Below are 23,901 nucleotides of genomic sequence, written 5' to 3' on the forward strand. Positions count from 1 at the left end.
CGTGCATGATGTGCCCTACTAATGTCAAACATAATAATATTTGTTTCCTAGGTTGTTCTCACACTAAGGATTGCTGGAACACAGTGGGTCATATGGTTTTAAACTACGACTTTGAGGAAGTTGGGAACTAGTCCTTACATTATTTTGAGACAGAGAGTGCATAACTGATTGAAGGTTTTGTGATAGTGTTATGGTGCATTTAGTAGTAGAGGAATTCATTTCTCTGGGACAGGCATGATAGTTAGTTATCTATTAAAAGGCATTTTTATCTTTTATCAGATAACTAATAAGATAGAAGAAACCATTAGTTTATATTCGTAGTATAAAGTGTTCATATAAGATGAAGTGAGACTTTTGATGGATTTTCTCAAGTGTTTTAAAAGCGGAAAACTAAATTAAAACATATAAATATCTGATTCCAACAGAACACACATCTAGAATAGGGTTAAAAAATTAATCACCTTACACCGTGGAATGAGAGATGTTCTTGTTGCTTGAGCTTCCTCTTGACTCGAGATTAGGAGTTGAAAAGCGAACTCTCTCCACGTTCACACTTCTAGAACATGAACAAGGGCCGATGTTAATTTTCTATCGGATTCAGCGTGAAGTGCATTGCACTAATTGTATATGGCTAGTTGCGGTAAGAACATGATGGGTCACACACTAAGAATTGAGAACAATAGGAAAATTGGTAATTTTGGAACGGTTCCAATTGGAGAGAGAGAGTACCGAATATTATAGATAGATTTTATTGATTAATTGATTTCAAAGTAATTGTAATTTAATTATAATTATCAACAAACTGATTAAACAAACTAAATGTAATTGTAACTTTATTATAATTTGATTTTAGAGTAATCGTAATTTGATTATAACTATTTATATTAATTATATATATATATATATATATATATATATATATATATATATATATATATATATATATATAGAATCCTATTTTGATTCCTATTTAGTTTGACTTTTTGTAATGAGATTAGTAGAATGACTTAGCAAATAAAAACAAAAGCCTATATATACCTTATATAACCTAATTTTCGACCAACGCATAGGAAAACCCCAGCCTCTCTCTTTCTCATGTTGAATGTATAGTTTGATATACAGGAATAATATGGAGATAGAGAGAGATAAGTAATAGGCACAATAATGTTTTGAATCACCTTAATGATTATGGCTCTGAGGCTTTGTATTTATAGTGAGACAATTGTAGTTTGTATAGGAATATAATATATAAGTATAAGAGTATTGAAACTCTACCTAGTTACTGATATAGACAAATTGAGACTCTAACTAGATAGGAATCTATTTACAGGATAATATGAACATTATCTCTAACACCCCCCCCCCCCCCCCAAGCCGATGGCGGGCACGAACAAAAAGTCGAGAGTGGAGCATCGTGAAGCGAGCAGGAGCTAGCAGCTTGGTGAGTATGTCTGCAACTTGATCATCAGTTGGAATGAATCGGACGCTGAGAAATCCATTTTATACTTATTCTCGAACAAAATGATAATCAAGCTCAATGTGCTTCATACGAGCATGGAATACTGGATTTGAAGTGAGATAAATTGCTCCAACATTTTCACACCATAATTGAACCGGGGTGGGTAAAGGGAAGCCTAGATCCGAGAGAAGTGATTTGAACCATAGGAGCTCTACCGTGGCATTTGCCACTGCCTTGTATCCACTCTCAGTGGAGGAGCTGGCTATTGTTGGTTGCTTGCGAGTCTGCCATGATACAATGTTAGATCCAATATAGACACAGAAAGCACCCGTAGATCTTCTATCATCGGGACACCCTCCCCAATCGCTATTTGAGTAACAATGAATGTGGTCTAGTGGTTTGATAGACATGACTATCCCAAATTCGGATGTGCCTTAAATGTTGCGAAGGACCCTTTTGACTCCTTTCCAGTGTTCATCAGTTGGACAGTGCAGGAACTGGCATAGGTTGTTAACTGCAAATGCAATGTCAGGACGAGTGAATGTTAAATATTGAAGTGCTCCCACAATGCTTCAGTATTCATCTCTAGAGGGTAAACTGATGTCGAGCTCTTTGGAAAGCGTTGGTGTGGTGGCCATGGGAGTCAATGTAGGTTTGGATTCAATCATCTTCACTCTGTCTAGGATGTCAGCCACATACTTGGCCTGACACAAGTGAATGTCATCTTTCTCATATCTTATCTTAATTCCCAGAAAGTATTCTTCCTTGCCAAGGTTACGAATGGGAAACTCGTGTTCAATGGCTGCAATTGTGTTAGTGATGTGTGCAGGGTGGTTACCTGTTATGAGGATATCATTAATATAGCACAAAATGTAGGTCTTTTCAGTGTCGGTGCATCTGATGAACAGAGAGTTGTCAGCCTATGACATTTTGTACCAAAGTGAGAGGAGGAATGTTTGAAGCCATGTGAACCATTCTCGCGGTGCTTGCTTTAACCCATAAAGACTCTTTTTGAGAAGACAGACATGATCCGTTCGGTCACTGTCCCGGAACCCCTGTGGTTGTTCCATATAGATTGTCTCAGATAAGTTTCCATTCAGAAACGCATTAGAGACATCCAGTAGATTGCTGAACCAGTTGTTTGCTGCTGCAATGGCAAAGACAGATCGAATGGTTGTAGCCTTGATTACTGGGCTGAATGTATCTTTGTTGTCAATCCCAGCTTTCTGAGTGAATCCCCGTGCTACTAGACGAGCTTTGTATCGATCAATGGTTCCATCTGACTTCTTCTTTGTGCGAAAGAGCCACCTAGAGGTGATGACGTGCTGATCATGTGGTCTTGGCATAAGTTGTCAGGTGCCATTGTCAAGAAGGGCTTGAATCTCGTCAGACATTATCGTGCGCCATTTGGGTTATTTGTTGGCTTTGCTGAAGCACGTGGGGTCCACTGTGCCATTTGGATACGTAGCTAGAAGTCCCTCAAAACGTCCCCTCGAGTGAAGAGACGACTGTCGAAGTTGCATATAATGTTGACGTGGACCAATCATGGGTGCAGTGCGAGATCGGGGTCTTGCAGTAGGAACAGGAGCAGGTGGTGCAGCTTCATGAGGAGGAGACTGTGTTTGTGGCATGGTGTGCTCTTTATGAGGTACTGCATTTGGCATGTCAGGTGTGTCGATGTCCACAGAGTCAACAGGTGTAGTGGAATTGTTCTGAGGAACTGGTGTTGATGCAGCTGTGATGACTGGTGACAAACATTGGCGTGGAGCTAGTGGAGCAGTGTCTGTTGCTTCAGATTCAGGGGGAGTAATTGGGGTACCAGGATTGGGCCTAGAGTGGATAGGTGTGGTTGGTTGGGAACAAGGAACCAGATGTGAATGAGATAATATAGGATTGGGATTAGAGAAATTACCTGGATACGGGCCGAGTAGAGATGGTAGTTGGCATGATGTGCTTACCCCCAAGTTGTTAGATGAAGGTGGTGATGCAGTGGCTGTTGAGGCAGGAAACACATCTTCATTGTGCTACACAAATTTACAGATGTATATACGTCTGGTGGCATACTCAAGCCATATATCTCCAGAATGATTTTCCGATGGACCAATGTAGACACATAACTTAGAACGAAAATCAAATTTGTGCTGGTTGTAAGGACGAATGAGAGGATAGATACCACTTCCAAAAACGCACAATGCCTTATAGGCGGGCTGTTTTTTGTAAAACAGGAAATAGGGTGATTTGTTATTCAGAATTTTGGTGGGTAGGTAGTTGATTAACCTAATGTTGTGGATCATGGCATAGTTCTAGAATTTGAGGGCCAGAGATGCATTGGCTAACAGAGTAAGGCAAGTGTCAACAACATGTCTAATTTTTCTCTCAGCCATACCATTATGTGCATGAGTGTGGGGGCACGCAATTTTGTGTATAATGCCATGTCGTTTGAAAAAAGGTTGTTGTTTTTTAAATTCTCCCCCAATATATGAATAAATATTCTTAACCCTTGCACTATACTGATTAGAGATCATGGCATAAAAGTCACAAAAGGTTGAAAAGACATCACTTTTTTTCTTTAAACAAAAAACTCATCCAAATCTAATGAATTCATCAATGATAATTAAAAAATAGCGGTGACCAAGACAAGAAACAACTGGAGCTGGTCCTCAAACATCCAGATGTAAGTTTTCAAAAATAAATGTGCTAGAGCGACTAATAGAGGGTAAAGAGCTTCTAGCAAGTTTGCCTAATGGACAAAAAGAACAATTTCTGACTGACTTTGAAGAGGATAGATTGTTTCCTTTGAGAATTGTACTGATTGTCTGATTCTGACAATGTCCAAGCCGTGCATGCCACCTTTCAAAAGACACTTTCTCTCCTATAAGCGCCTCATTCAGGATGGGTGTAAGCACATATAGCCCATCTTTACTCGGGCCTCGTAATAGGATTTCCCTAGTTGTTTGGTCCTTCACAAGAAAATGGTTAGGCCAAAATTCAAAGAAACATGAATTGTCACGGGAAAATTTTTGAACAAATAGTAAGGATTTAGTGAGCTTAGGAACAAGTAAGGCATCATTAATTTTCAGATTATTTATATTTGAGTTTCCAAAGCAAGAAATTTGCAGACCTTGACCATCGCCAGTGTCATATCCTGGATATGGCTGCATCTGTTGAAGTTGAGCTGGATTTGCTGTCATGTGATTTGTTGCTCCAGTGTCAGGATGCCACGGCTGATGAGGACCCATGAATGGATTTGGTGGTTGTTGCCACGCCATGTGTGCTTGTGGTCCAGAATTATAGTTTGAATGTGAAGTGTTCTTCGGTCTTTTGCACTTATCAGCCTAGTGACTCGGATCGCCACAGTTGTAGCACTTGCCACTTCTTCTCTTCTTTGGATTCTGCTTCTTTGATTGTGTTGGTTCCATGCTGGAGACATTGGCTTCTCGGTGTGTAGGTATACCATCAGAGTGAAGCAGAGTTGTCTTTCTTGTTGATTGAATCATGCCTTCAACGGTCTTTAAACTGTTTAGAAGGTCCTGATAATTGATGGTTGTGCCGTGTTGAGTGAGAAGATTCTGAACTGTGGAGCAATACTCTTCTCCCAAACCCTTGTAGAGCACTGACGGTAGTAGATGTCGAGGATAAAGGTTCCCTGAAGCAGCCAGATCATGAAGGATAGACTTCACTTTTTGCATGTAAGCAGTAACTGACATCCCCCCTTGTTCAAGCTCATGTAGTTCAACACCTAGTTGAACATGTTTGGTTCCTGTGATAAGCCCATAGGCATCTTCCAAAGCTAGCCAAATGTCATGTGAATATTTGAGATATGCTATATCAGGAAAAACTTCTTCAGTGATGAAATTTAGGAGCAAAGTCCTAACCATATTCTCTAGATCATCCCATTGGGAAAAAGATGGATTTATGATTAAATCCGCAGCAGATGTCATAAAACCTGTTCTAGAAATAAATTGAGGTGGAGGAGGTGTTGAACTGATAATATGAGAAAAAAGATAATAGATTTTGAGGGTAGATTCCATAGACATTCTCCAGGCTTTGTAGTTGTGAGGGGTTAATTTGATGTTAATGGTGATATTTGTGGGAGGTTGTCTTGGTTGGGTGACAGAGGCAGGAACAGGTTCTGTATAGACATGTTTGGTTGAAGGAGGAGGATTTGAGGGAGCAATAAAATTAGGTCGAAAATTATTTGAAGGTGCATCTAAAGTATTGTGAAAAGAATTTGAGAAAAAAAGATGGAGAGGGATCACGGGCTGATTGAGAATTGTAAACAAACGATGAAGTATTGGATTCAGAAATAACCTGATGTTTATTACTGGCTTCAGCTGCTTGATAGACGGCTAGGGCAGCAAGAACGGATGGAGAAAATAGGGTTTGAGTGGCTGTGGTGACATATGGTTGTTGAGATTGAATTAATGGCTGCTGAACCGGGATCTGTTGATGGTGCAGTTGCGGTAGCGCTGTTGCCTGATACGCTGCAAGAGCAACTAACACCGCAACATCGGCGGTTGAATTATTTGGAGTCGGCGGAACTGTTTGCGGGTTGCGCTGAGCGGCGGTAGCGGACGGCGCCGTGTTCTGGTGCGATGGGGCATGTTGAGGCGGAACTTGGAGGCTGGCCGCCTGGTACGCGGCTAGGGCGTCGCGGACCGCCTGTGGGAGGGAGTCGGCCACCGTCGGCTGGGGATGCAGAATGGCCGCAGTATTTGGCGCTGTCGTCGTAGCGAGGAACGAAGAATCGCCGGTGACGAAAGGCGAGGTGAAACGCCAGCCGGAGGTTGCGATTGAAGTGCCGGAGGCGTCCTGCATATTCTGATCAAACGCGGCAGACGGTGCTGCGACAGTGACGGCGGTGGCGGCGGCGACTTGGTATGCGGTGTAGGAGGTGGATTGCGGATTATCAAAGGATTCGGAAGAGGCGAAAGTTGAGACTACTGATACCATGTTGAATGTATAGTTTGATATATAGGAATAATATGGAGATAGAGATAGATAAGTAATAGGCACAATAATGTTTTGAATCACCTTAATGATTATGGCTCTGATGCCTTGTATTTATAGTGAGACAATTGTAGTTTGTATAGGAATACAATATATAAGTATATGAGTATTGAAACTCTACCTAGCTAGTGATATAGACAAATTGAAACTCTAACTAGATAGGAATCTATTTACAGGATAATAGGAACATTATTTCTAACATCTCATACCTAGGCTGAATCATTATGTGGTGTTTTCGGGTTGCTCTTCGGTTCGAAATTCATGTGGATCACTCTTAGAGACGCTATATATTGGATTGCTTACGAGTTGATAATATATGATAGATTGTTAACCTTCTATTAAAAATTTAAACAAAACTAATTCATATCATTAACTTCTTTTTTATGGGTTTTTTTTTTTTTTTTTTTTTTTTTGCAAGAAGATAGATTCGAACTCATAACTTCCTAATTTTAGGAGTGTACCAACTCAACTATGTTATTAACTTTTATTACATGTATAAATAAGAATAGTATGTATTTGGCAAAACTAGAGCATTGAGATAAATGAAACTAATAATCGTTTAGTATATACTACAGTTCATGTGATGGATGACAATTGACAAATAACTTATTAAATTTAGTTATTTCAAGATTTTGTTAATTCATTTATTCAGGACACTGGAGTTTTGGAGCAAGCTTTTATAAAAAGCAGCTTCAGTTGGATTATTTACTTGCCACGTATAAAAAACCTCTGGTAATTTCAATATTTATTTTGAATTATATATATTTTTTAAAGATTTTGAATTAAATATTAGTATAAACGAAACCTTGGCTTTTCTTATTTATTTATAATTAATTATAACAATGAAGCTTTCATTTATTGACGGCATGGTGATGGGTGGTGGTGCTGGCCTATCTTTGCATGGAAGGTTTAAAATAGTCACTGAAAATACTGTAAGTTACAGTTATTTTTATTTATTTTAATATATAAAGAAATATATACAAGTGTAAAATATTAAATAAAATTATAATATCGATCAAGGTTTTGGTCAAAGGTTCCAAATCATTTAAATTAGATCTTGAATTCGAGTTATAATATAACCAGAAAGCTTTAATTGAGAGCATCCACTTAAAGATACCTAAGAGAAATTATAATAATTTTATATTCAAATTAAAAAAAATACAAAAATAATGTTTATGATTTGTCCAATTTGTAAATAGATGTATGTGGTTTAAAAGTTTGCAACTAAAAATCTATAGTATGATTTAATTTACAAAACAAATTATTTCAGATTACACTGTTAAATTCTGTTTACAACCAATATCATTTTTATCTTGAAAAAAATTTTATGGTAGAAATTTTACGTTTTTTACTAATTTCACAGTTTATGAACTAAAATTGTTATTGAATTTCAGTTAACATAACTGCAGTTTAATTTATAGCTATGTGTTTTATCAATATATAAATATAATTTAAAAAATAAAATAAAAATGCTCTTTAATTACATCGGAACATAACAATTTAATTTGAAATGCTTTGATTTGTAAAGTAAACTTTTTTACTTTGTCCTAAAAAATATATTATAATAATTTTACAAATGTAAACAACAGGTATTTGCGTCGCCAGAAGTGGCTATCGGACTATTCCCGGATTGCGGGGCTTCATATTTTCTTTCTAGGCTCCCTGGATATTTTGGTATTTTTATTCTCTCTATTTAATTAATTCTAATTTTATTTGATTTTTTTTAGAAGAAAGTAATTCAATGATCTCTCTGTTAACATATTTCATATTAAATTACCGTATTATAGGAGAATTTTTGGGACTCACTGGAGCTCGACTAGATGGAGCGGAAATGCTTAATTGCGGCTTGGCTACCCATTTTGTTTTCTCAAAAGTAATTATCTTATCTTAAATTAATATAATTTCTCATAATTCATTTATGGCTAAAGGCTATGGTTACTTTGTTTTTAACAAAGTAACTCTTACTTTGTGTGTTTTCACCATTAGATTAATTTTATATCGCATCATCTAATGGTGAAAACACATCAAGTAATGGTATTTTGTTAAAAACAAAGTAACCATAAAAGTCACCTTCATTTATGTGATACAGTATAATATTAAAAGACATGTATTTCTTCAAAAATATATATACATACATATATATTAAAGACATTTAATTTTTTAAGGAGAAAATCATATTATAAATTATAAGCAAAAAAAACATCATTACAAATAATAATATATATTTAGTCCAAATCCAACACCTTTGCCTTATGTATTTAAAACTTGTCTACATGTATTGATAATAAGTCTCAGATATTCTCTCTCCATTTCCGATGTGGGATTTAGTTCATTATTCTTTCCCATTTAGTTCATTATTCTTTCCCCATCACCATCATTTAAGGCCGCTCATTGCTCAAGCCTTCTATCGGCGCCACCGACTCCGGACTGGGTCGTTATATGCCTATCAGCTTCTGCCTAGTTCTTCCTTGAACCAGACATCGTACGTGATGAGTTGGTTCCAATACCAATTGTAATAACCTATCCAAATACCATGTACATATTGTCCGATCTGTATCAAATCCAACACTTGGGGTCTCGCAGCTTTAAAACACGTCTACATGTATTGTATTATTTGTCCGCTCTAAAGCAAATCCAACACCTTAGGTCTCACGGCTTTAAAACGCGTCTATATCTACTGAATACACATTTTACTAATGAGTTTTAGTCACACTTTCTTCGTTTTTTATATGGGATTCAATTCATTCGTGTTCCCATCATTTTTCTTCATTCAAATCTCTATCAAGAAAAACAAGACCGACAAATCTTTTCTCCTAATATTTTTAACGGTTCAGAACATTCACGGGGTTATCCATCTCTTAGACGCTCCAACTTTTGTGTTTTCATTGGATATGGTGGGCGATCATCAGTCTCCACCCTTGATCAATGAACATAATCAGCTTCTTCCTACTCCATATCTATTAATTTTTTAAGGACATATATAATATTATTTAAAAATTTAATTATAGTAACTTTTTAATGTAATGTGTATACAATGGTTTTTTTTTTTTTTGGTACATTAGGATTTGGCTTTGCTTGAGAAGGCATTGGAAACCCAAACGTCACCAGATATGACATCAATTAATCAAATTCTTAGCAATTTTGCACAAAAGCCTATCATAAAAGAAAGCAGCACTTTTAAAAGGTAACTTATTTCACTTATTTTTCAATTTATTGTCATTTTTTTAATTTATTAATTAGATATTTATTTTATTTCTCTTTTTCTATTAAACATCTCAGTTAGAGCATCCAATCCAAGAGTCTTTTAATCTCATCTCTAAGAATAATATGACTCTTTGCCACATTTTTTTTTAAAAGAATGAAAGAATCTTATAAATCAGAAATAAGAGCCGTACAGATACAGGGGGGCGGTTCTGTTAACCAGACCATCCTATCAGTGCCAAATGTAACTGCACGAGCTAAAGAATGAGCAGCCGAATTAGCTCTTTTACGAATAAAAGACAAGGACACATTTTCGATATCCTTTGATAGGAATTTGCAGTCCTCGATAATCAGATCAATAGCCGAATTACCGCTAGTTTCTCGCTGAATAGCATACACTAGCAATTGGGAATCGGATTCTATCAGCACATTCCGTCTACTTGAGTCTTTTAACCAACTCAGCGCCTCGCGACAAGACATTGCTTCCACTAGAAAAGGGTCAAGCCAACAGTACAGGGTGCTGTTTCCGGCAGCTATAAACTCACCCGCGCTCTCCCTTAAAACGAACCCATAGCCTGCACAGCCCCTGTCAGCAAATACCGCACCATCAACGTTCATCTTTAACTTCCCGTGCGGAGGTCTGTGCCATTTCTGCTGAGCCGACGTCTTTCTACCTTCAGAACCGAGTCGATGTTGTTGAATAGCTCGCCACCCCGAGAGGTACTGAACCGCAGATGAGAGAAGAACAGTAGGAGTCGAGTGTTTTAGAGACCATACCTGATTATTGCGATTAATCCATAAAAACCAGCAAATCATCGCAGTTGTGTCCGCTTCTCCCGACTGAAATAACATAATATTTATCCAAAAATCCGAGAAGGAAGAACAGCCATCAATCAGACCAGAAAATCCCGTCAGACACCATACAAGTCGAGCATCTCGGCATTTAATTAGCGCGTGAAGATCATCTTCCTCCTCTAAATAACACATCGGGCAAAGGCTACTAACCTGAACCCTGCGAGTACGTAACGCTTTTAACGACGGGAGGCAACCAGATAAAGTTCTCCATAACAAATTCTTCACCTTAGGAGGAACCTTTAAAGACCATATAGAGTCCCATTTTGCTTCATCAGCTGCTGAACTCGGTTGTACCTCATTCTGGACTTTCCAAAGTTGTCGATATGCACTTTTTACCGAGAACTTCCCTCTTGCATCCTAATACCATTCCCACGAATCACTGGTAGCCCGCAAACTAAGAGGGATTCTCCGAATGAGTTCAATATCTCTTTCGACAAATATTTCCCTTATAAGTTGTAGGTCCCAGCCACCTGTTTCAGTTCGAAGGCTCTCAACTATATCACTACCCAACCCGGATAAAGGGCTACTTTCCACAAAAGGGTTTAAAGGATTTGGAAGCCACGGATCATCCCAAATTTTTATTGTCTCCCCTGACCCAACGACTCTCCTTGCTCCAGATACTACTAGTGATTGAGCTGTATGAATCCTTCTCTAGATAAAGTTGGGCTTGTTACCTAACTCAGCTTTCAGAAAAGAAGAAGAGGGGTAATACCTTGCCTTGTACACTCGAGCCAGCAGAGAATCCGGGTTTGTAAGTAGACGCCACCCTTGTTTTGCCAAGAGAGCTACATTAAAGAGGTGTAATTTGTGGAAACCCATACCTCCTTCACATTTTGGAACACACAGCTTCTCCCACGACTTCCAATGGATACCTCTCCCTTTCGAGTCAGACGAGCCCCACCAGAAGGAATTCATCATCCCCTCCAAATCCGGACAGAGTAATTGAGGCAATAAGAATAAGCTCATGGCATACGAGGGAAGAGCCAAAATGATGGATTTGAGCAAAACTTCTTTACCGGCTCGAGATAAGAGTTTAGATTTCCAGCTTGTCACTCTAGCCCTGACCCTGTCAGCAATGTATTGAAAGACATGAGATTTATATCTCCTAACCAGCGCCGGCAGACCCAAATACGTAGCAGTAACCGTCCCAAGTGGAATCCCAAAAATAGAGCTCAAACCAGATCGTAATTTTGCGCTGCAATTCTTGCTGAATGAAATATAAGATTTGGAGAAATTCACTTTTTGCCCCGAAGCAGCTTCATACTGATGTAAGCAATTATGAACCTCTATACACTCCTCTCTAGTTGCTTTAAAAAAACAGATAGTTGTCATCAGCAAAAAAAAGAGATGGGATATAGATGGGGCTCACCTGGCAATACGACACCCGTGAGTCGAGCCTTGTGCTTCAAGCGCCTGTAGAGAAACTGACAATCCATCAGCACAGATCAAAAAGAGGTACGGAGAGATGGGATCCCCTTATTTGAGCCCTCGTTGTGGCAATATATGACCAATGGTCTGATTGTTGTGGATTATATTATATTTGACCTTAGTAACACATTGCATGACCAAAGAGATCCACCTGTCATCGAACCCAAGCTTCTGCATCATTTGTCTTAGGAATTTCCATTCAACTCGGTCATAAGCTTTGGCCATATCAAGTTTGAGAGATACAAATCCTTGTCGCCCCTTGGTTTTATGCTCTAGAAAATGATTTACTTCAAAAGTCAGCATAACATTGTCCGTGATAAGACGCCCTGGGATAAACACACTCTGAGTTGGTGAAATGAGAATATTCAGAACCCTCTCCAGCCTGTTTGCAATCACCTTTGCCAATATTTTATAAATTACATTACACAATGCAATTGGTCTGAGATCAAAGACTCTTTCAGGAACCGACTTCTTCGGTATCAGAACAATGTTGGTTTCGTGAATGCATTCAGGAAAAACCCCTTTATTCAACCACTGTATACAAGATTGCACAACATCAGGTCCAACCAAACCCCAATAGTGCTGATAAAAGCACAGATTAAACCCATCAGGACCAGGGCTTTTATCCGGGTGCATGGAGAAGACCGCCTTTTTAACTTCATCCTCAGTATATGGTTGTAGAAGATCAGCATTTAGCTCAACAGAGATTCTAGTATGAACATTATTTAACACAGGGGCAGCCACACAACCAGAAGAAGAAAAAATATCATTGAAATAATTTGAGATAAGGGAGGACAAACACGAATTCCAATCAACCCATGTGCCTAATTCGTCTTTCAATTTTCTGATCTCGTTCTTCTTGCGTCTGACACTGGCTGCTGAATGAAAGAATTTGGAGTTGAGATCCCCAGACTTAAGCCAAAGAGCCTTGCTTCTCTGTTTCCAGTACGTCTCTTGTTGAAGAAGTAGTTCATCAAGGCGATTTCGGGCTTGTACGAAGGACTCTTTGCCACTTAATAGCACATCCAACGTCCTTTTAATTTGACTCTTAAGTTAAAATTTAAGGAGGAATAGTTAAAAATCAGCTCCAACATCCTCTTAGTGGCTCCTCAAATCACTAAGAGCATCTACATCCTTTCTGTTAGAGCATCTCTAATAGAAAATGCCTAAAAGTGGGTCAAAACTTAACACATAATCCCAAAATATTATATTTTATTGTCTCTTTCATCCACATCACTTTTGGCAACTTTTACTTAAAAAATGCTCCAATAGGGGTTGTTTGAAAAGTTGCCATTATAATCCTATAAATTATTATTTTATTATAAATATCAAAAATAAAACGCTCCAAATTTTATTATTTCTAAGAGAGGGACCACAAATTTTATAATAAAAAAATAATTAAACAAGGTTGCCAAAAATTAACAACTTTCCTTGGCACCCACAATCACTCCAATAATTGGCCCTTTTAAAAGTTGTCAAACCTGATGACACATCAGCTGACACTCTTTTGGGCACCCTCTATTGGAGATGCTCTTAATAGAGAACATATCTCCACCTCTTAGTGACTCCTTAATTCATTTTTTATTAATAATTTACTATTGAGCACTCACTCTCTCTCTCTCTCTCTTTCACTATTGGTAGATAGAACAATAACTAATGATTTTAATGATAAAATAATAAATAAGAAGTGAATATAGGAATATTGGTGGAGATGATATGTATTAGTCACTCTTAAATCACTAAGAGTCAATTATTTATATTATTTTTAGAGAATGCACTAAGAGTCTCTTGGAGATACTCTAATAAAACATTAAAATACTTGTAGTCTCTAATATATTTTTCATACTTAGTTTTTATTTATTTTTTATTACTAAAATTATTATATATTATTATATTTATTAATACAAGGAGAAGAGAGATTCCATAATAATAAATTATTAATAAAATAAAATAAAATACGAAGAAAAGAGAGACTACTTAATAACATGAGAGAAATAGAAACTCTTCATATTTGCTTCTCGTTTTATTTTTTATTATTTATTCTATATTATTGTATTTCTCACTATGTCAATAGTGAGAAGAGAAAGACTTTTCAATGATAAATTATTGATAAAAAAAAATGAAATAAGAAGTGAATAAAGATTTCTAAATAATGAGAATGAAATTAAGACTCCGAGCAACTAAAAAGCTCTTTGAATTAAAATTTAACTTAACATGCTCTATCAGATAAATCTTTGAAGATGCTTTTAGGAGGCTATATCACTTTTTTTATATACAGAAAAATATCTATAAATTAATAATGTTGGGACCATGAAATTTTATTAATTTATAGAGGTTATTAATTTATCGAATATAAAATTAGTGATCTGACCCAAGTCGGGATCAGAAAAAATTATTATTTTAAAGAAATTATTAATTTATCGAGTATTAATTTATAAAGGTTTTACTGTATTGTTTAGTTACAATTTGGAATGAGTTGGGTTTTATTTACATTTTCCAATAAATAAGAACTTTTTTTTTCTTAATTAGATCGGAGATAATAAACAAATGTTTCTCCAAAGATACTGTTGAAGAAATCTTACTAGCGCTTGTAAGTATGCAAAATAACTCTTATTTTACTCAACTATTTGTGTACATCTATTTTTTTAGTTGTTTCTAATTATTTTATTCGTTCTTTTTTATTTGTTACTTTAATGTTTCCCTAAGTATTAAAAAACAATTAATTAGCTTTAAGTTTCAGGTATGGGTCATATAAGATATATAAAAACAAATACACGTCAAAAAAAAATAAACATGTAATAAAATAAATATATTTATAACAGTAAAACACTCATATTTTAATTTATAACACATATCATGTTTATTCATATAAACGAATAACTATAAATAGATTTTTTTTTATAAAGTCAATTTGCTTGAATTAACGGTATATCAACTGAGCAAGAATGCAGTGGATGCAGTTGCAGTCCTGTAAAACCCACTATCAAATGAACAACAATTATGATTTTTATTGGGAGAAATATCAAATCCGTGAATAAAAAAAAAAAAAATTTTCTTTTTTTTCAAAAATTTGCGCACAATGCGCTTACATTAAAGAAGAAAGAAAAATCTCCACCAGACCCGGATATGATTCGAACCCATGACCTCCCAAGGCATATGTAAGCTCTCAACCACTAGGCTAAGAGCTTCACCACGTGAATAAAAAAATTAAAACGAATGATTATAATTTGATTTTAGAAATAGTATGAGACTGCATATGGTATATCTATGTATCACACACATAGCAATATCAACCTACATAAAAGTTATATCAAGAGACAATAAATGAAAGGATATGACGATCCAATTAAATAATTTTCATTTGAAATAAATAAAAATTACAATTAATAAATTTTAAGAATTGAAAATATAAGTGAATATATGAAGATGTTAAAATTTAATTTATATTACTCACTTCATTCATTATATAAGTCATTCTAGGATATTTCACGCAAATTAAGAAATATATTGGTTAACTAAAAAAAATCTCTCTCATGTAACTATTGGGAAATAAACATTGGAATATTAAAAAAACACATTTACGTACCAATTCAAAAAAAAAATATTTGAACCAAAAAAAACTAAATTAAAAGTTCTTGGAATCCTAGAATGACTTATATTTAGGGAAAAAACTAATTTGCTAGAATGACCTATATAATGAAATGGAGGGAGTATCATTTATGATATATATATATAAACAATTATAAAAACATAATTATTAAACCACTAATTTACTAACGTAGGAAAGTCTTTTTGTTCTCCTTCAAAAAATATCAACTTGGTACATTGGTTCATCAAAGAAATTTTTTTATATAAAGATGACTAATAAAAGCTCTTGAAATACTAACAATTTTGTACAAACTAAAATATAATGATTAATAACTAAAAAATCATTGTTACAAAAACAATTGTCTCAATATCTCATAATTAATGTACAATTTAAGATTTTGAGCATGAAAAATTATTCTTATTTACCTTAATTTTGAGTTCATATCTAGCATAATACAAATTACTTCAAAAATAAACATTTTATCAAGTGTATTGAACGCTTACAATCTCTCTGTCTAAAGAATTGAGCAAAAAAAAACTTAACTTCTTGATGATGATGATAATAATAATAATAATAATGTAGAATCCATGACTAAAAATGAGAAGGAAACTTTTAATGATAATCATGACAAAACATGATTTATAATTGAAATAAATTTCATTGTAAGTATAATGTTTCAATATCTCTTTAATTATTTTTGGGTTAAGGTGCAAAAATACCTCTAACGTTTTTTGTTAGGAGCAATTTTACCCCTATCGTTAGAAGCCAATAGCAATTTTACCCCTAACGTTGATAAATTGGGTCAATTTCAAAAATAATTTATCAAACTATCTTCTCGGTAATGAATTTTGGCATCTACACTTCACACGTGCGTCATTTTATCAGTAACAAATCACAAACATATGTTGGAATATGAAAAAATAAAAAAATAAAAAAAATATACTGTGTCTTTGTACGAATTAGACAAAAAAAAATTCAAAAAATTCACCGAATTTATAAATATTAATCTCCAATTCTATTTTTAAATTATAAAAAACATGAAATCATTTTTTTAGAATAAATTATTATGCAATTGGTGCCGAATAAGGAATAAAAATATATGTGTTTTATAATAGTGTCTGAAATTGATCCAATTTATCAACGCTAGGGGTAAAATTGCTATTGGCTTCCAACGTTAGGGGTAAAATTGCACCATTTTAGACGTTAGGGGTAAAATTGCTCTTGATCCAAAACGTTAAGGGTATTTTTGTACCTTAACCCATTATTATTTCAACATGTATCCAACTTCAATGAATAACTATTATGTAAAACTTTAATTTTCAATGAGTTTTAAAATTTTCAATGAATTTTAAAAATTTACTCCTCCCGTTTTTTTCATATGTCAATTTTTAGTTTAAAACCTCAATTACATTTATCTGTCGGCTTTTTACATTTTCAATGAATTTTTTTCTTTTAAGTTCACTCTTGAATTGGGATTTAGAAAAGTACCAATTAAGTAAATTTTTACAATTTCTTAGCATTCCCATTCCCTTTTTCTTTTTCAAATAAAATAAGTTTCTTCAATATTTTTAGGAATATTATGTGTATATCTCTTCAATTATTACAGGAGCAAGAGGCAAGAATTAAATCAGAAACTTGGATTATTATGGCTATCAAATCCATCAAATCAGGAAGCCCAATAAGTCTCAAAATTACTCTTAGATCGGTAACTGCTTTAACATTGCTCAATTAAGGCCCTGCTTTTTCTTTTCTTAAAAGGATCAAACCTTAGATTATTTATTTTCATTTTTACAGTCAACACTTGATCATTCAGCTCGTTATTGATTTTAATACTTTTGTCTGTGCACTTACTGGCGATTTGGTAGGATGATCTGGATTTTTTTATCCACATAGATAAAAAAGAATTCATGTCATCGTACCAAATCGTCATTAACAACTTTTATGCTAAATACTAAATGGATGTATTACAAAACGATCAAATGACAAATTTAATGATAAAATATTTAATATGAAAAAATAAATGATTAGAGATCTGATCATTAAAACAGAAAAAAAATCAGTAACTTAATTATGAGTTTTGTATGTATTCATAATAATAAATTATGGGATTTGTATTAATTTATAGATTAGAGAAGGACGAACACAAAATTTGAGTGAATGTCTCATTCGTGAATATACAATTTGTTGTAACATCGCACGAGCAACTGCTAGTACCGATCTTTATGAGGTAACTTATTAATTATACAGAATTTTTAACATCTAATAATAATACCTTACTAATTTATTGTAAGAGTTTTGCTATTAAATACTGGAAATTTTCCAGGGTAGAAGAGCAATACTAGTTGATAAAGATAAAAAACCAAAGGTATGATACACAAGTCTACTCTAAATGCATATCCATTTCCACTATTCTAACTAAAGCATGGTAAATTCTACTGTGGATCGGAACTAGTACTGGTCCTTCTATTCTAATAATGGCACATCATTCACATCATCTGAGTGGATGGAACCAGTTCTAGTCCCGGTCCATTGTCACATAATGCATATGACAAGCTATTAGAGAATAATTACATATAGTATATTGTTGTGGATTGATTTTAATTTGTTAATTGTATTCAGTGGGAACCTTCAAAATTGGAATTAGTGAGCTTTGATATGGTGCAAAGTTGTTTCTCTGGTATTGATGAAGATGATTGGAAATATCTACAGCTTCCTGTTAGAAACCATACAATGCATAATGCATTTTCCAGCTCCAACCTTTGATTTCTAATATTTCATTAAATGATTTCAATTATGTATGACGTTTGTTAATTAAAGATTTGTTTGATACATCGTAATGTAATTTAATCAATATTGTAACATATGTGTAATGGAATGGAATAATGATTATTACCATGTTTGATTGGTAAATTTTAATAAAATAGATAAAACTAAATTATTATTACAATAAATACATTTATATTCTTAATGTTGCCATTAGATATTCTGTCAAGCTATGAGTGCATTATGGTCCTTTCCCCCATACTAGAAATAATAGGGAAAAATAGGTGCAATTACATCTCATTACTCAAGAAGCAGTTGAGTCCAATGAAGAATTGCCAACTGTCTTTGTAACTGTATTTCCTCAGCCTCAGCTGACATCAATCAATGAAGAATATTATCTATTTCTTTCTATCTCTTCTCTAATTTCTGACTCAATCCTTTCTAGAAATTTTCCTCTAATTCTCTTCTAGAATTTCTGACACAATCCTTTTTAGAAATTTTCCACTATAATGTTAATTCAAACTTACATCTGACACTATACAACAACAACAACTAACAGAAAAATTAACATTCTACTTGTTAATTCTTTCTATTAATGATTCTCTAAAATTTGATTAATGCATTAGTTGATTGTATTCGATCAAACAGCAAGTCATAATTTGTGAAGTAATTATTTAAAATGGGTTGATCAAATAACTAATGGTATTATTTGATGAATTTGTTAAATCAAAATCCACATGATGGATGTCTATTCCTGATGATGTTAACAACAAGGTAAAACCAAACCCTTCTTATACAAATATAAATTATTTTGATTTTGAAGATCTAGAGAAGAGGCCAAAAGCAGGATTAATGCTAGATTATGGCCACTCAAATACTTGGATTCATCACTTGCTAAATAGATTGCAGCTTCAGCCATATTTTCTTGTGTTATTTTCACCCCTTGAAGATTTGAATATCAGCTATAATCACTTTAGCACCATTTGCACAAGCTTCTTGCTATGCACTCAGCTAGCTCCTATTTTAGGACTGCATCAAAATATTTGACACAACCTTGCCGCATTTGTCACTCTCCATTATATTATTGGTCAAATATGCACTTCTCCGAACACATTTGGGTCATATTTGTCCTTTATCCCAGAAAAATGCCTACTCTTAGGCGATTAAGTGTAACCACAAACCTTTGCAGTATTTAGATGAAATCTCTCAAAAGATAATGCATTGTAAGGATTATATATGTAAAATTTAACATAAATTTTTCTAACATTGGATTCTAATAAAAAGGATCTCACTAATACACAAAAATCATAAGCTTGTTTGTTTGATTTGAGCATTTACAATGTACATTCTAATGGCATTTACTATGCTTGAGGTGAATCCACCACATCATTCACAGACGGCATTTGGTCTCTGAATGAGTGAGCATGAAGCTGCTGCATAAAACTAGTAGTTGTGTCCAAGAAATACAGAACAAATGACATAATGCAGCAGCACACAAACATCGGTATTGGCCCAAAGATCCACAGAAACAATGGGAACGAAACATAGAAAGCTCGCAATCCAAGCGACCAAAAAATACTTCCTCTATTCAAGTTTCTGGTAACATACTCAATGCAATCCTTTTTCCCTTTTGATGTTGGGACAGTAACTAAGAAACTCACATGGGCATAGTATCTAATTGATTGCACATTGCAAAGAAAGGCAACAAGGAAGCATAACAAGATAGTAAAATACTTAACTGAAGACAGGAGAGGGCTCTTGTTTCCATATACCAGTTTTGAAGCTATGTTGCCAGAGTTGGATGTGCTGCTCACAAATACACTGATCAATGAACTTAGAGTTATAGCTGTGGTTGCTAAAAGTGTAGACGCCATTATGTTGTTGCGTATTGTTTGAACTGCCAATACACCATTCGATAGGGGATTCTGCAAATTCTCGACTCATTGTCAAAATCAATTTTGAATTTTCTGAAATTAATGCACTATTCTATTCACACAGCCAAGTATCAAACTTTTTGGAAGAATTACTAACTCCCAAGTTTTTCTCAGTCAGATTCGAAGGCAGCGGATAAGGGGCCATTGACAGGCCAACTATCCCACCGCCCAGTTAGTAGGAAGAAAAAGAAAAGGACTTTTTACAAAGATGTATATAAATACTCGCTCTTGTAATCATATCCATTAGAGAAATATAGCATACTACTTCTATCTTTACCAATTCTATCACAGTTCTAACATACTCACCAACTATTAAACAGCGAATCTTAATGGATTGTACACTACTGTAGCAAGATGCAAGCAGCTGCTCATGATCAAAAGAAAAAGGAAACAGAGCTTCATCAATCGAACCAACACTCCAAGAGAAAGAAAATGAGATTTATACTTCTAATGTTATAACCATAGTTGTTAAACATGTAAGGCGCACTAAGGCACCAAGAAGTGAGGACGCCTAGGCTTAAGGCGCGCCTTAGGAACACGAGGCACAGAAAATAAAAATAAAATATACTTTTTTACTAGTTAAAGCATAAACCAAAAAAAACACACTTATGATCATACAAACAAAACAAAATCACATAACACTAAATTATAAATGTCAAAAACACAAGTTAAGTTCATACTTCATAGAGATATTAACATATACTTAACATGTACCTAACTAATGCTACTAAATTAATAATTATTCATTGTCACTTGATATTCTTTTGTGTGTCTGTCGTAGTTTCTGTATGAGTTGAGTGGAGGAGACTCTTCTTTACGTAACTGCTCTTAATCCCTCTCTAGTCTTTAGTTTTGTGTCTTAATTATTCTTATTTAGATCAAGGGTTAAGATTAATCTTGTTTAAATTAGATTAGTGGTTGAGATCGGTCAAACATCTATTTTACACAAAACAGTAAAAAAAAAAACCCTAATGAAAATACAGAGGCGCAGGCACAGGCGAGAGCCTTTTAAACATGGCCTCCCGTTTTTGCAATCAAGGATCACTACCTTGACCCTTGAGTGAGGCAGACCTTTAATAAATTATGGTTTTAACTTTTAAATTTAAGCCTCAGTCATGATACCTGTAGTTTAGACCAAAAAAAAAGTTTTAAGTTTAACCAAACCTGACACTGAAAATCGGCTATCGGCTATGGCCTAAGGTGCAAGGAAAAAAAATGAAATCCCAAAATTCATTATCATAATAGGTTAAAGGCCAATTTTACTGACACTAATTTTATCACTTACAATGTTTTAGTAAGTAGCATAACAAGAATCCAAAAACTATTCAGCCTAGTTAGAAAATGAATACAGGAATTTTAGTAAAATTTCAAGGAAACTTAAACCAGGGTACAAATCCTACAATCTGCTATGAATGATGATCATGCATAGCCTGGAAAACTAAAGGACATCAAGTCTCCAAAAGAGGCTTATTCTTATCCCCCCACCCCACCAACAGAACTTACCTATTTGATCTTCAATAATTAAAACCCAATTACTTGAGAACATCTGCAAGACTTATAAATTAAAGTTGGTTATCAAATACTAAAACAACCAACAAGACTTTATCATTTCTACATATTGAAGATCTGAGAAACACCAGAACCATTTCAATTATAAAAATTACCAAATTAAGAATGATAATAGAAACTGGTAAATGAAATGAATCAGCTTCTGCTAAGTCTATATTATACAAGCATGCGTAGAAAGGAATGGCATACGGAGGAGGGTTTTAAGTGGGATTTCATAAAATTATAAGAATCTAGTGAGAAAGGGGGGAACTTACAGCCATGATAGCTTGGACCCATTGACGGCGGGACTCAGCATTGATACCAATTACAGTACGGCGTGGATGTCGGCGTATGGTGAAAAGAAGCCAGGAATGGTATAAACTCATCACCAACAACCCCATCGGAACCAACACATAATCCAAAATTTCCTCTTCCTCCATCTTATTTTTCTTCTTCTTCGTGTTTTCCTATCCTTTATCCGTGTGTTTCAGTGATGAACAGCTACAATACAAACTGACCAATTAGAATTCGCCAATTTGGTGTTTTGTGGAGTGTCATCAACGCAAAGGTTCAGGCTTTCAAAATTTTGACCAATAACGTACAACTATTTACATCTATTTAAAAAGGAAGAGATCAAACAGTAAAATTCGCAACTTTTGCCAAAAATTTCCAATCAAACCCTTTCTTTCTCTTATTTCTTTTCGATTCCTATTGTCCTATAATGTCTTTTCACCATGCTTTTGAGGGTCATTGACGTAATTCACTATTCTCTTTGAATCCACTGAAGTTGCTTACACCTAGCCCCAAAACGGTGTCGCATTAGTAAGGACATTTTAGAAATTTTGTTTGGATTCTATTCGCCCATTACTCTCTTCATTACTCATTCGATAGATTCCTACCATCTCTCTCTCCTTGCTCTTCTTCGTCATCGCCTCCCTCAAATTTCTCTCATTTTCTTTCCTATTTCTACATCATACCACGCTTCTCCACCTCTTTTTTTCCGTTTCTTCTTTGTGAATCATGATTAACAACAAAGTTCCCCTTAAAAATCAAAAGGAGATGAAGCACTTAAGGTTTTCTGTTTATATAAAAATCGGTAGCTGCTATATTGGTGGATCCACAGTTCGCATGTCCGTAAAAAAACTGGTATTTTTCTGATTTCTGCTTTTTACCCCTTATTATATCCTTATTTAGCTTTCGATTCTTTTTCCCTAATTTTGCAGATTTTTTTCCGTGAATCCGTCTTCCGATCGGCCATTGGTATACTCACTCGAGTTTTAGATCCCTTTTTTATTGGGTTTTTTATGTTGTTTACACAGATCTGTTTTTTTTTACCTGTGCTGCAGTATACCTTTAATCCGGTATGATTCCAATCTGTGATTTTTTTTTTTTATCAGTAAATCAAATTTGTATATCAGCAAACAGCAACAAACTTTACAGACCACCATGTCTAAACAAATCAGACAACATCCCACAACAACTAAAAAAAAAAGAATAACACCCACAACCCCTCAATTAATCCCAAATAGCCCAATCAAAATTACAAGGAGGATGAATACTCCCTAATTTGAGTTTCACAAAGAAGCAAATAGACCGGATGATAGCCTCTCCATCAAAAACCATCCCCTGAAAGCAGAGTCTATTTCTTGCAATCCAGATTTGATAAATCGTAATAGCAAAGGCAATTCTACGAGAACAAGCAAGGAAAGACTTCCCTTGAGCTCTCCTACACAACCAACTAATAATACGCCTCCAACCCATATTTACCGTTGCCATCATGCATCGGGTAGCAATGGATCGCCAAATACTAGAAGTGACAGGACACTGGAAGAAAAGATGTTCAATGCTCTCATTACTGTTATTACACATCAAACAAATTGCAGTAGGAATGATACCCATTTTAGCTAACCGCACCTTGACACCAAGCCTCCTATGCAGAGCAAGCCAAAGTATAAAACTACAACGAGGGATAGACCCCCTACCCCAAACTAGTTTGTACCAGGAAACAACCTCCTTCTTAACTCTAAGCAAATTCCAGGCAGATGCAATAGAATAACACCCAGATTTAGTATGAGGCCAAGTAACCTTATCATGAACATCAGTAAGAATCGGAA

At 34.9% G+C, this 23,901-nt stretch overlaps 2 protein-coding genes across 3 annotated transcripts in view; one reads left to right on the top strand and one right to left on the bottom strand.

Annotated features, from left to right (window-relative positions):
- Window positions 1-18,437, top strand: part of LOC136217992 (3-hydroxyisobutyryl-CoA hydrolase 1-like) — a 40,845-nt gene extending 22,408 nt beyond the window's left edge. For both annotated transcript variants that reach the window (XM_066004711.1, XM_066004710.1), the window contains exons 5-14: window positions 7,122-7,201; window positions 7,318-7,401; window positions 8,059-8,143; window positions 8,257-8,342; window positions 9,532-9,653; window positions 14,483-14,543; window positions 17,149-17,247; window positions 17,668-17,769; window positions 17,866-17,907; window positions 18,162-18,437. In XM_066004711.1, the coding sequence (XP_065860783.1) occupies window positions 7,122-7,201; window positions 7,318-7,401; window positions 8,059-8,143; window positions 8,257-8,342; window positions 9,532-9,653; window positions 14,483-14,543; window positions 17,149-17,247; window positions 17,668-17,769; window positions 17,866-17,907; window positions 18,162-18,305 (905 nt within the window). In that variant the 3' untranslated portion in view covers window positions 18,306-18,437. The remainder of the gene's footprint in view (window positions 1-7,121; window positions 7,202-7,317; window positions 7,402-8,058; window positions 8,144-8,256; window positions 8,343-9,531; window positions 9,654-14,482; window positions 14,544-17,148; window positions 17,248-17,667; window positions 17,770-17,865; window positions 17,908-18,161) is intronic.
- Window positions 18,438-19,057: 620 nt separating this feature from the next.
- LOC136217993 (uncharacterized) lies at window positions 19,058-22,373 on the bottom strand. The gene is made up of 2 exons (XM_066004712.1): window positions 22,063-22,373; window positions 19,058-20,230 (listed from the first exon to the last, which is right to left on the bottom strand). The coding sequence occupies exons 1-2, from the start codon at window positions 22,225-22,227 to the stop codon at window positions 19,667-19,669; spliced, it is 729 nt and encodes a 242-aa protein (XP_065860784.1). The 5' UTR covers window positions 22,228-22,373; the 3' UTR covers window positions 19,058-19,666.
- Between the last annotated feature and the right edge of the window lie 1,528 nt (window positions 22,374-23,901).

This window comes from Euphorbia lathyris, chromosome 2 (genome assembly GCF_963576675.1).
Source record: "Euphorbia lathyris chromosome 2, ddEupLath1.1, whole genome shotgun sequence".
Lineage (NCBI taxonomy): Eukaryota > Viridiplantae > Streptophyta > Magnoliopsida > Malpighiales > Euphorbiaceae > Euphorbia > Euphorbia lathyris.

What these genes read in the sequence shown, in the direction of transcription:
- LOC136217993 (XM_066004712.1), bottom strand. Translation starts at nt 22,227, where the DNA reads ATGGAGGAAGAGGAAATTTTGGATTATGTGTTGGTTCCGATGGGGTTG. An exon ending in GGGTCCAAGCTATCATGGCT is followed by an intron (nt 20,231 to 22,062) that starts GTAAGTTCCCCC and finishes GAGAATTTGCAG; the next exon opens with AATCCCCTATCGAATGGTGT.